Genomic DNA, 13540 nt, shown 5'->3' with positions numbered 1-13540 from the left:
TGTGTGTGTGTGTATATATATACAGTATCTCACAAAAGTGAGTACACCCCTCACATATTTGTAAATATTTGATTGTATCTTTTCATGTGACAACACTGAAGAAATGACACTTTGCTACAATGTAAAGTAGTGAGTGTACAGCTTGTATAACAGTGTAAATTTGCTGTCCCCTCAAAATAACTCAACATACAGCCATTAATGTCTAAACCGCTGGCAACAAAAGTGAGTACACCCCTAAGTGAAAATGTCCAAACTGGGCCCAATTAGCCATTTCCCCTCCCCGGTGTCATGTGACTCGTTAGTGTTACAAGGTCTCAGGTGTGAATGGGGAGGAGGTGTTATATTTTGTGTCATCGCTCTCACACTCCCTCATACTGGTCACTGGAAGTTCAACATGGCACCTCATGGCAAAGAACTCTCTGAGGATCTGAAAAAAAGGTGTCAGTCACGTAGTCAGGATTGCCATTTCCTGCAGCTGAAAAAACACCCACATAATAGGATTACCCACCTCCATGCTTGACTGTGAGGATGGTGTCGTTCTTGTCATCACCTTGCCTTTCTTACTCCAGATGTACTGCCTTACCCATAGGTCTAAAACTCATTGTACCATTTGATTTACACAACATTCCTACCACTTTGAAAGTGCAAAGTATTTTTTATTGTGACAAACAATAATTCAAATCTTGAGTGTGCATAAGTATTCACTTTGGGCCATTGTCCTGCTGGAAGGTGAACCTCTGTGCCAGTCTCAAATCTCTGTCAGACTGTAACGGGTTTTCCCAGTCTTTAGTGCCACCATCTTTCCTTCAATCCTGACCAGTCTTCCAGTAACTGCCAATGAAAATCATCCCAACATCTTGATGTTGCCACCACCACGCTTCACTGTGAGAATGGTGTTCTCGGGGTGATTGGAAGTGTTGGCACATGACACATAGCATTTCCCATGATGTCCAAAAAGTTTTCTTTCAGCAATGGCTTTTTTCTGGCCACTCTTCCATAAAGCACCGATCTGTGGAGTGTACTGCTTAAAGTGGTCCTATGGACCGATACTCCCATCTCCGCTGTTGATCTTTGGTGTCTGTGTTGAATCTCTGATTAATGCCCTCCTTGCCTAGTCTGTAAGTTTTGGTAGGCGACCTTCTCTTGTCAGGTTGGTAGTGGTGCCATATTCTTTCCATTTTGTTATCATGGATTTAATGGTGCTACGTGGAATGTTCAAAGTTTGGGATATTTTTATAACCCAACACTGATCTATACTTCTCCAGAACTTTGTCTCTGACCTGTTTGGAGAACTCCTTAGTCTTCATGTTGCTTGTTTGGTGGTGTTGCAGTCTCAGGGGCCTTTCAGTATAGGTGTATTTACAATGACATCATGTGGCAGATCATGTGACACTTTGATTGCACACAGGTTGACCTTAATCAACTAATTATGTGACTACTGAAGTTAATTGGTTGGACCAGATCTTATTTAGGGGTTTCAAAGCAAAGGGGCTGAATACATATGCACTCTTAGCTTTTCAGTTTCAAATTTTTTTCATTCCACTTCAACAATTTGGACTATTTTGTTAGGTCCATTATATAAAATAAATTTAATTCCAGATTGTAATGCAACAAAACTGCAAAAACACCAAGGGGTTGTGAATCATTTGCAAGGCACTGCATAGCAGATGTTACAAATAAAAACATTTTTTTTGCTCAGAGCCCCTTACATTTCTGACCCTGATTCATACATTGTATGTGGTTGAATTGTCCAAGTACTGTACTACTTAGTGCCAGTGTACATGAAGTGAAACGTTTTAATTCACCAATTTAGTAGTTAGGAATCAGCATTTGTTTTGTTCATTTACACAAAGTAACTTAAAGAATACTTGAGCAACCATGGGAACATTTTGTCATTGATTTTATCATCAAAATATTTGTGCTTTTAATTATAGCAAGGTACTAAAAAGGTGGCAGTCAAGATCCTGAAGAACTTTGACGAGGCAATAACAGTGGACATCGCAAGTCTTGATCCTGAATCCCTGTACCAGAGACCATACGCTGGGTAAGTCAGTGCTGAAACCGCCGCTTCCCGTTACCATCCAGTCATGTGACCTCAGATTGAGAAGTCATAAGCATAATCCAAGCACAGCACTCTGTTCTGCTGAATTCTGATGTCTTTTCACATTCTTTTCAGAAGAATGACCTTTGGGAAGGTGAATGAGCTGGGCCAGTTCATCAGAGAGGCTGAGCCTGAACCAGACATGAAGAAGTCCAAAGGTAGGACAAACAGCAAAAGTGAATAGATAGAAATATCCTTAAAAGATGTGTTGTCCTTTGCCCATGGCTGTCCCTGTCCTCATGTGTTTCTCTCTGTTACACACTTGCACATGTTGTGTATTGTGTGAAGTGGCTCTTATTTGTGACTTATGCTGAAGTGCCCTCAGTTTAAATGCTGAGAGATTGTGTTGCCATGGTGATAAGTAGATGGTGTGATTGTGGTGAAGAGAGCAGTGGGAAGCAGGATTCACAGCTATGTCCAGCTCACTCACTCACTCACTCACTCACTCACTCACTCATTCTTTCCTTCCTACTAGGTTCCATGTTTTCTCAAGCAATGAAGAAATGGGTGCAAGGAAACTCAGATGAGGTGTGCACAAGATAACTGCATTCAAATTACACATGCAATCAGTGTTTGATGATAAAGATAAATACTCTTTTGCCATTTTATGTTGGATAGTCAGTTACAGAGCATTGTAGCACTGTTGTTTCAAGCCCTGTTTGTGGATCAGGCTCAAGAGGAGATGGCATGGAAGATTGCAAAGATGATCGTCAATGATGTCATGATACAGGGACAACATGGGAGCCCTGAAGTGAAGTCAACAAAAGTATGTTTTTTCCCCTTGCTTTCACTTGGTTTGTTTGTTCAACTTAACAGTTTAATTCACCCAAAATTTTTAATTCTGTTAGCATTTACTCACCCTCATGTTGTTCCGAACCCATTTGACTTTCTTCCATGGAACACAAAAGGAGATGTTAGGCAGAATGTCTGAGCTGCTCTCACATACAATGAAACTGTATGGGATCCAGTAGCTGTCAAGCTCCATAAAGGACAATAAAGCACCCTAAATGTAGACCATGTGGCTTTACTATATAATTATTGCATATCTTATAATAAATGTTATCTTTGTATAAGGAACATACAAAAATTGAAGTTGTTTTTTTTTTTTTTGGCTGACAATTGTCTTTAATCTTGCTTGAAAGCTGTGGTCACCATTCACTTTCCAGGCTGATCGGAATCGTAAACAGTAGGTTGAACCGTAAACAGTAGGTTGACTTTTCTTAAGCTGAAACTGGTCCATGACTCTGTGGTTACTGAAATGCGAAACAGTTCTCCCAGTGGCCAAAGCAGTAAGTGTTATTGGGCATATGGGCATGTGTGAGCTCCATTTTCCAGGTGTAATGTCCACGGAGGGGCGCCAAAAGTGAGTTGTTATCAGCTTTACATGCTGAATTATAGTGAGAAAGAATGCATATTTTATTCAGTGTATCCCCCAACCCAAACCTAAATTTAACCATCAATGGAGTACAAATATAATGCTAGAGGTAAAATGCAACCTCTGAACAGCCACTGATTATGCAAACGTGGTTGGTATCAATGAGAGTTTCAAACCTGTGTATCCCACACTGCTGACACAACATACTTCCAGTCATGCCACAGGGGTAGGTAAACAGATTGAAGATGTGTTTGATAGGAGATGGCACTTTTCAGTGAGTTGGCATAATTTGGGCGATCCTTGGGTACTGGAACTCTCAGAAACAACATGGTGACTTCCTGTGGGATCATGTTGTAATTTAATTGTAAGTAAAGAGCAGCTTTGACATTCTGTGTTAAATACCGCTTATTTATTTTATTTCTCGCTCTCTTTCTCTCTCACTATATATATATATATATATATATATATATATATATATATATACACACACACACAGCTGAGAGACACAACAGACTGATTAATTACACAAACCCAAGGCTTTCCACATTGGAGAGGAAATACTGTTCAAAATGGTGGAGGAGATTGCGGTTTCTATAGTGAAAGACTCTTGCGCACCGGCTACTGCGAAATAGGGAGGAATACCCCTGCTTGTACGGCTATTTTTCCACTGAGAAAATAGGATGAATTTCACCAAAGTCACATTATCTTCAGAAAGCTGACTAACAGACTACAGCATCTTCAAAAGGCCATCGCCCACGCTCCATATCTCGCTCTCTCTCACACACACATACACGCATACATCCTCATTTCTCCAATAACATGTTATAAACAGCCCAAGTTCTAAAGTTGTGGAACAACTCACCATAACACACTCAACAAGCCACGTGATAAGGTGAGTCACTATGCAACCACGAGGACATGGAGCTCATTTGGAATTGGGCATTCCATATTGTGGAGGTTTCATGCTAATCTCCACAGCATCCACGCACAACTCACCTCGCGCCCCACCAAGAGCAAACCACATTATAACGACCATGAGGAGGTTACCCCATGTGACTCTACCCTCCCTAGCAACCGGGCCTATTTGGTTGCTTAGGAGACCTGGCTGGAGTCACTCAGCACAACCTGGATGCAAACTCACGACTCCAGGGGTGGTAGTCAGCATCAATACTTGCCCACTGCATCCCTATTGTTAACCAATCTTCAGATTTTATTTAGTTTCTTATTTTAATTGAAATGTTAACATTTGTGCTGTCCATAATTATTTTTCTTATGCAAAGTTAATTGAAAACAATTGAAATAAATACCCAATTTGTATTTTGGGGTGTATTATTAGTGCTAAATAAGTTGTGTATTTGGGTGTTTAATAATTAGATATTTTTTTATGAAAATTGTACAGTTATGAATTTCTGTCAAAAATGTTCACAAAAGGTTTCAAGCATGTTCTCTTTTGTTTTTATCAGCTATGACCCTCTCCTTCAGTATGGAACCCACTCCAACCCTCCTAACATAACGTCTACAGACTGCAAACAACCTGAAGATCAAGACTCATTAACAAATCAGTGAGGACAGAAAAGGCATTCCATGACATCCTGCGTGTGTGTTTGTGTATGTGTGTAAGAGCGTGATTTTTTTTGAGTATGCACTAATAGCCAAAACCCCATAATTTCTAGCGCTCTGAAGGATTTCATTTAATATTTGAAGAGGCGTGAAATGAGTGAACAACAGACATAAACACACAAGCAAGAGCTGTCGCACAATTGTGAATGAACTTTCAGAACAAAGCTGAATGAGTACTGACACAAAGTACCTGCGTCACCATTGTGTTCTGCTGTTACCACGCCGACCAACAGGAAGCACACAGAAACCTAAAAGTGGTCAGAAGTACCACTTTTAAGACCAGGCTTACCCATTTTATTCCTCACCTTTGTTCTTATCTCTCACCTCTCTTTCCATTCACTCCATTTTTAAAGAATGGCTATGAAGTGATAAGATATTTTTTTTGGCAAGAAAAACAAGGTGACTGTTTTATCAGTAAACCTGCACTGTTCTGTCCCGCTTCAATGCCGTTGTACTCATCAGCCTGGCAAACTCTCTGTTGACTGCCCCCTTGTGCTGTTGAAGAACTCCCTCTAGAACCCTGTCCTGATCAGATTCTAGATCGGTGCAGACTGTAGGATACTCCAGACAAACTGAACTGCTAGGGCAGTGTTTATCCCCATTCTATAAAAATGTGGATTCATGGTTTACCACCATATATTAATGTTAGTTCTTTTTATGGTGATTTTTTGTATTTTTTTTTTTTTGGTATGATGTCAAAAACTCTGTCGAAGCATATCTCAGTGATGACGGTTCCTTTAAAAAACGTGTACTCATCGGACATGTAAATGTTAATGCTTTGAACTGATTGAGATGTGGACGAGAAACAAAGACGTTTGGTACTATGTACCACTAATATGTTTTCTGACATTTATGTGTACTTAATCTATAATATATTTAAATGTGTTTTGATTTAAATACATATATTGTTGAAACGTCATTTGGCTTAGTCTTTGTACCCCCCTTTAATCCTAGATGGTGTGTACAAACATTTTATAGTTACCAGTGTAGGATACTACCTTAAACTGCATCAAGTTTTTTTTCCTTTTAATATGAAATTTTGATTAAAGACGAATGTAGACTGGCCTTACAGGGAAAGGTTCTTCCCAGACACAGATAGTTTATAAACAAAATATGTCTGATTTTTGTTTTTGTTTTTAATTCTAAACATTACCTTTTGGCCCATGTGATGTTTGTGCACAATTTAAAGGGATGGTTTGTGCTGGACACAAACAAAGATTTTTAGAGGAATATTTCAGCTCTGTTGGTCCATACAATACAAGTGAATGGCGGTCAGAACTTTGAAGCTCAAAAAAGCACATAAAGGCAGCATAAAAGTAATCCATACGACTCCAGTTGTTAAATCCATGTCTTCAGAAGCAACATAATCAATTTTGGGTGAGAACAGACCAAAATCCTTGTAAGTGACACTTTTTTTTTTCAATGTACGTCTTACCATTGCATTATCTAGGCATGTTCATGATTTCAAACTCAATCACAATCACACTTCCTAGTGCTTGATGCATACGCAGTCACCATTTGCTTGCAATCAGTGGTGGCCCTGTACTTTCTGGCCAAGAGCGGCCCACCAAACCTGGCCCGCAACACACTATATCATTGATTTCATTTTCCGGCTCAGTTTAAATGTTTGTGTTGAGAGAAAAATACATTTCTATTCACTGCTAGTCATGACAACGTGCCTCACCAATGCAAAAATTGTCATAACATTAAAAAGTCTTTAGAACCACTGTAAATGTGATGAGTGGAATTTTTTTTTTTTAGAGAAAGCACTAAAAATAAGCACTTTATATCTCAGTCAATTAACGTGTCTGAGAACTCTTTGCCCAACATGCAGATGTTAAGTTAAAATGTACATGAACAAGGGAGAGTTTGTATTTTTTGTGCTGTGACAAGTCAGTCTATCTTCATGCTTATAAAGATCTTAATCACCTTTCAATGTTTTTCTAGAAGTACAAATAAATGATTGAATTATTAATATGAGGTAGTGGAAATGAGTATAATACAAATATATTATATATTTATATATAACTATACACGATCAGAAAATGTTGTTTAAAATCGTTAGATGACGAAAGTGTCACACCACTGGACACTGATGACAGTGCTTACAATTTCATGTCAGTCACTCACATAACTAAGTGTAAATGTTTAATAAAAATCAATGAAAGCAGAATATGTATAAATATTAACAAATATAAATATATGTAAAATATAAACATACCTCTTAAAGTGCAGGTCTTTGCAGATATTTAGCAGATTCATATTTTCACTCTGTGAGTTTGTTGCATCTTTATATCTACAGTTTTAATTTCTTTCCCCAGAATATTCTGGAGAAAAAGTGAACAGCCCAATGCTTTTACAGGCGCCCCCATCCTTTAAACAAAGTAAGCCTCAAACACTCAAATAGCCACTAAGTAATATTTGTCATGACTTATTTTCTGCATTTCTGTCAGATGTGAGCATAATTCGGCAAGGTGTGCAATCTGTGTCTAATAATACTGTGATAAGAAGCCAGCGTTTCAGCTCCCAGAAATGCTTTGCGGTATTAATCAATTACGCAAATGTCAATGTACTGCTCAAAGCTTTCCTGTTTGCCGATTTTATTTATGCTGCTGGTATTGTATTTGTTGTAACTTGCAGTTATTTGTCATTTTGTGATTATTGAGAGCTCATCTTATACTTGATGTGTTTTTGGTTGTCTCCATTATTATGATTTTTATGTCAAATTATGAAGTCCACGCGAGTAACAAAGTAAACGCGCATATACAGATATGCGTTTGAAAGTGTAAGTAATTTTAAATTAAAAGTCATGATTTCAAAATAAAAGCCATATTCTCTTAACCTTTCAAAGTTTATTCAGTTCTCGCTCTGTAATGGGGTCCACGCAGAAATGTAGGAGCCCAGTTGCTGCCTATATCGCAGGTAGGACTGGCCGGCCCTGATCAATACTATCATTACTTTTTATAAATAAAAAAACTATTTAATTACCCAGCGGCCCAACGGGAATACGCCCGGTACTCCCGATGGCCAGTCCGCCCGCCCCTGCTTGCTATGAGAGGACCTACAGAGCTGAAATATCCTTCTAAAAATCTTCAAATGTGTTCAACAGAAGAAAGACATACATATCTGGGATGGCATGTGGGTGAGTAAATGATGAGAGAATTTTCATTTTTGAGTGAACTATCCCTTTAATGTTTAATATTTGGAAGAAGAAAAAAATGCATAAAATACAAGGCTATCACAATTTGCTTTTAATCCACCAGTGTTACTAGTCATAATTCAATTCAATATATCTTGTACTACATTTTCTCTAGTAAAATGCTATTTTAAAAATAATTAATTTTACTAGTCATAATTAAATTTTTACAAGGAAGAATTGCTATTTAATTTGGCAAAATTGAGATACAGATTTTACAATTTTTTTTTTTGTACCAGTAACAATGTTATTGATCTGCATTTGAATTGTCACTAGTCAGAACTCGTTTTCATAAAATGCAAATACGTCACATGTTACAGCGGTTCTACATCCGTTCAATCATTTTGCCTCAAATCTAATCCAAGTGAAAATGCGAATTAAAAATGACCACCAGATGGCAGTCTAAGACGCGCAACACTTTATTACTATATTTTGGACAATAATTTAAATTCCTGTTACGAGATAAAGCTCAAATATTAATCTTTCCTTTTGTTTTTAAAGTTAAGTGTAAAAGTTTCCACCTGAAACTTGTTTATGGCCGTTCAATATAAAGTTGAAGTCAGATCTCCAGTGGGGTCAGACAGATGAACGCATCGCAGCCGTACATGGGAAACTGATGGCGTGCATATGCTGTGTGGCGTTTGAGGTTGTGAGATAAATTCAAACGCTGATGAAACAATGGTAGTATGTACACCTTCGCAGTGGAGGTGACGCCCACATCCATGTGACGGGCGAATAGCGCCGCAAGTTTCTGCAGTGAAAGAGCTGCAACTGAACGTCCAGCACTTCAGCGCGCAGGAGGAGGAGGAGGAGGATGATGATGTTTATCTCTTGTGAGTAATGTAACGCAGAGAGGATTCAGATCTTACTGCACAGTGAGCACCTGCTGGCGGCGGCTCAGCTCTCACAGAGTGCGGGGTGTGACGGTGCTTTGTTGAGCTCCACATGCTTCCAGATAAATAAACTGGAATATCTTCTCCATAGAACTGGATCGTGCTGGAATTACATTCAAGTAAAAAGTTACGATTGCATTTGCGCACGAGTTGTTGCGCACTAGTTGACGGGATCTGGTACCCATGTGTGATCATTTGTGCTTACCCAATGTAACATTTCCAAAATGCACGTTGCATTCACTTTTACACAGTGAGTGAGCGCACTCCAGATGCATGCACTGTTTGATCGCAATTGGAAAGTGCTGGGAATCGATCTGTCTCCGCCGGTCTCGTTGCCCACCGCTGCCGTGAGGATGTTCAGCTGTGTCGGGTGTTTTTGGGTGCTTCTCTCCTCCGCCCTGGTCGCGGTGTGCAGTTTCAGTTTTATCTCCCCTGCGTGGTTTGTGAAGGAGCATCTTAAAAACAAGGACTCGGTGAGTTTCGGGCTCCTCTGGCACTGCTCCGAGTCTCTGGATCACATGTACAGATGTTACACCTTCGGCGGGCTGGGCAAATTTCAAGAGATTCCTTCAAGCTCCTGGCAGGTAGGCTGGATGGATGTGTATCTGTATTTGGGCAAATATTAGTATAAAACATAATTATGACATATTAGCTTTTACAATTATTCATTAAACACAACTTTTGAATAGAGCACACAGATCGAACTGCATGATTACATGAACATCAGCCAGCTCATCCCAACACATATAGGCTACTTAAAGGAACAGTTCACCCAGCTAATCGTTTTCTCACCCTCATGCCATCCCAGATGTGTATGACTTTCTTTCTTCTGCTGAACACAAATGAAGAATTGTGACCAAAACTTTGAAACTCCAAAAAGCACATAAAGGCAGCATAAAAGTAATCCATATCACTCCAGTTGTTAAGTCCATGTCTTCATAAGTGATATGATTGGTGTGAGTGACAAACAGATCAATATATAAAGTCCTTTTTGACTATAAACCTAATGCATGAAATGCATGAAGAAAGTGAATCACCAAAAAAACAAAAGGCACAGTCACATTGAAAATCACATGAAAGAATCCCCCCCCCCCCCCTCCCCTCGTGGATTTTGACAGGTGAATTTGTCACGTTGACCAATAAGTTGCTTGATTAGGCAGTGACTTCTGTGTCATTTTAGAGGCAATTTTATTTTTTACTTCAGAGTATAAAGTGCAGCATTAAAAGAGGCTGGTTAGTAATAATTAACGTCCGCCCACACCCTCTCGCCCAGGTCTTTTGGAGAAAAGAGTGCTTAGGAGGGCTGTTTGAAAGTGGAAATTTATAATAAAAAAAGGGACTTAAATATTGATCTGTTTCTCAGATGTGCATTTAACACTGGAGTCATATGAATGAATGTTTTGCTGCCTTTATGTGCTTTTTGGAGCTTCAAAGCTGGAATGGCATGAGGGTGAGTAAATGATGAGAGAATATACATTTTTGGGTGAACTATCCACTGTCCCTCTATATGATGGGGAAATGAGCAAACATTTCACTTACAAGGGTCTATTCTTAGCACAAGAATGCCTCTGTCTTATTCAATAATTTAAACTCATAAAAGATGAGTCAACATGGGACTATGCCAGTAAACGCTGATTCAGTCCCACTGGAACCTTGTATTTATTTCTTTTACACACCCTAAAATGTTTTGATTTTGTTTTGACACATTTTATTATATGTTTTTGAATAAAGTCAGACACAAAGAAAGTGTAATCTCACTTATATTTTTATATTCAAAGCTGATTTGTGCAGCTTCAACAAGTGTTTATTCAGTACACCAAGGGTTAAACCTTGATCAGTTCACTGCACAAGGAAAGCCCCCTCCAGACATGGCCATGACCCACTTGAATTGTATAGCTCTATACGACTGTCCACAAAACATTGCAAGCTTTCAGTCCCATTGTACACACACTAGTACTTAATATACTGTACTTAACATATGGAACTTAACAGGCTTTCTTGTGGCACTGTGGCGGTAACAAATATAAGTATTTAAGAGGATGATAGAGTTACCTTCATATTTTATTAAACTGGATGCTTTACTTTTCAGATAGCTTCCGGTAATTAAAGGAATATTCCGGGTTCAATTCAAGTGAGGCTCAATTGACAACATTTGTGGCATAATGTTGATTACCACTAGAATTAATTTCAAATCATCCCCCCTTTAAACAAATCTGTGTTCCATTGAGGCACTTACAATGGAAGTGAATGGTTGAAATGCTGTCGATTGAGCTGAACAGGTACTGAATGTGAAATATTCCTTTAAGATTCTCTTCAAACTGTTCAAACTCCGACACAGTAGTTTACCTTATAGAGAAAACGCCGGCTTTAGCGCCCCTTGTGGCAACACTGAGAATGCAACGCATACCAGATTTGGGTTACGAATTGTCTTCTGAAACATTTCAGAACGTGATATCATGTGAAATTGAGCTTGCAGCTAGAGACGTTTGCATTTATGTATTTCCATAGAGTACGTTTTGGGTCGTAGAACAGCTTTTACACATTCCACAAAGCTTTATTGTATGCTATAAATCTAAACATAGTTATGGTGCTTGGCATCATTAACCGACCAAACATTCACATCACCTCTTTGGAAAGGTGCCATAGTATATGGGATGGGGATGGGGGGTTATTGCTTCAGGGCTGAGTGGGCACAATACTTGACTTTACATGGGACCACACAAACCTGAGAGAGGCAGGCAGCCATGCATGACAAGAGCCTCTGTCAGCAAATCTGTATGACGGAAGAAGAGATATGTTCCCTTTGAGTGATAAGCCGATGTTGACCATAGCATCTAAGGTGGTTGAGCCAGCACACAGCCAGAATGACATTGCCTTTCAATATTCCTTCAGATTTCTAGTTTGGTTGCTCATTTAACTTGACTTGTAATTTCCTATCATCAATAATGTGAAAGCTCACTGTCTGTAATTTCTCTGCCACTGCTGGTGCCAAATGAAATTGAACCGGTTTTCCTAACACTCCCTCTACCTTCCATTGTTTGGACAATCAGGGAGCCCCGCCCAAAATCTCACAATTGGATGATCTAGAAGTTTTAAAGTACTTCTAGAGCTTCAAACCTGTCAACCCCAAATCAACAAAGAATGCAGTGGTAACAGTGCTCATAAATAAATGTCTCAGCAGCATCACAGCAGTCAGAAATGAAGCATTTAGCAGTAGCAGCGCACACATCACTGCCAAATGACTCTCCCAAGTGCATTCCTTTCTTTCATTCAGCAAAGCCTTGAGTATGGGCAAAACATATTTTGTCTGTACCCTTCAATTTCCTCTACAAAAAAAAAAAAATGCAATTTATTAAAATCGCCTTTCAAATGCAAATTTTTTATCCATACATAAATCATAACACACAAGGTTGCTTGTGCTTCAGAGAGAGAGAGAGAGAGAGAGAGAGAGAGAGCTTTTAGGATATTAAGGGAAAGAGTGGAAAGCTTCTCTGTTCTGTGTGATCTGAAATGGAAAAGGTCTTTTGAAAACTATTCAGCTATGTAGAGGAATCCAGGGAACAAAGATGCTGAGCTAAATTCTTGAGGGGCTTTGTAAACGTGTGGGTCAAATTTATCAACTGAAATAACCTTATGTATTCAGTACCTTTTAAAAATGACAACGGGTTTATGTAAGGGTCAGTTTAGGGGTAGGGATAAGGTGTAGTTATTACCTTTCCCTATATTCATTTTATATGGATATTGTGCTGCAAACATCCATAGATGGAGTATACCTTTATTCTATGTATACAATTATTAAAACAGCAAAACCTGGTCTTACTTTACTGCCCACATCATTATGTGACAATTACAACCACTCTCTCATGTCTTCTGCTGCTGTCACGTTCCTGTGTTGTCTGCCCCGGGTTTTCTGTTTCACATGCCACTTTTCACGTTCCATGTCATGTTTTCCTTGTGTTTCATTGTCTGTGTAAACAAACTACATCTCCCATGGTTCCCGGCCCTCATCACCTCTGCCACAGCGTTATTGTCTGCACCTGAATATCGTTTGTTATCCTCCTGTGTCGCTGTATTTAACCCCGTTTGTTTCTCCAGTCCCCTGTTGGTCTTTGATGTATGTGGATGCCTGTTTCCCGTCGATGTTACCCCGTCTGTTCTATCTTCGTATGCCTTCCGTGTTTTTGTTTTACTGTTTCCCATTGTGGATGTTTTCTTTGTTCGTGTGTTTTCGTGTTGCCCCGTTGTCCCAATAAAGTATCGCTGCAGTTAGATCCTTGTCTCTTGTCTGCCTTCACCTACAACCGTGACAGAAAGACCGACCAAATAATGGTTCTAGCAGTGGTTTTCATCGAACT

General features: G+C 39.2%; 1 protein-coding gene across 2 annotated transcripts in view; it reads left to right on the top strand.

The window, feature by feature from the left end:
* Window positions 1-7917, top strand: part of LOC127643051 (A-kinase anchor protein 10, mitochondrial-like) — a 28930-nt gene extending 21013 nt beyond the window's left edge. The window contains exons 11-15 of one of the 2 annotated variants that reach the window (XM_052125590.1): window positions 1935-2044; window positions 2180-2259; window positions 2577-2629; window positions 2772-2867; window positions 4940-7917. In XM_052125590.1, coding sequence (XP_051981550.1) covers window positions 1935-2044; window positions 2180-2259; window positions 2577-2629; window positions 2772-2867; window positions 4940-4945 — 345 coding nt within the window. In that variant the 3' untranslated portion in view covers window positions 4946-7917. Of the gene's footprint in view, window positions 1-1934; window positions 2045-2176; window positions 2260-2576; window positions 2630-2771; window positions 2868-4939 lie in introns of both variants that reach the window. The other variant, XM_052125589.1, reaches the window with a different exon arrangement.
* Window positions 7918-13540: the final 5623 nt, after the last annotated feature.

The sequence above is a fragment of the Xyrauchen texanus genome, chromosome 4 (genome assembly GCF_025860055.1).
Source record: "Xyrauchen texanus isolate HMW12.3.18 chromosome 4, RBS_HiC_50CHRs, whole genome shotgun sequence".
Classification (NCBI taxonomy): Eukaryota; Metazoa; Chordata; class Actinopteri; order Cypriniformes; family Catostomidae; genus Xyrauchen; species Xyrauchen texanus.
This window is presented reverse-complemented; position numbering and strand designations above follow the sequence as displayed.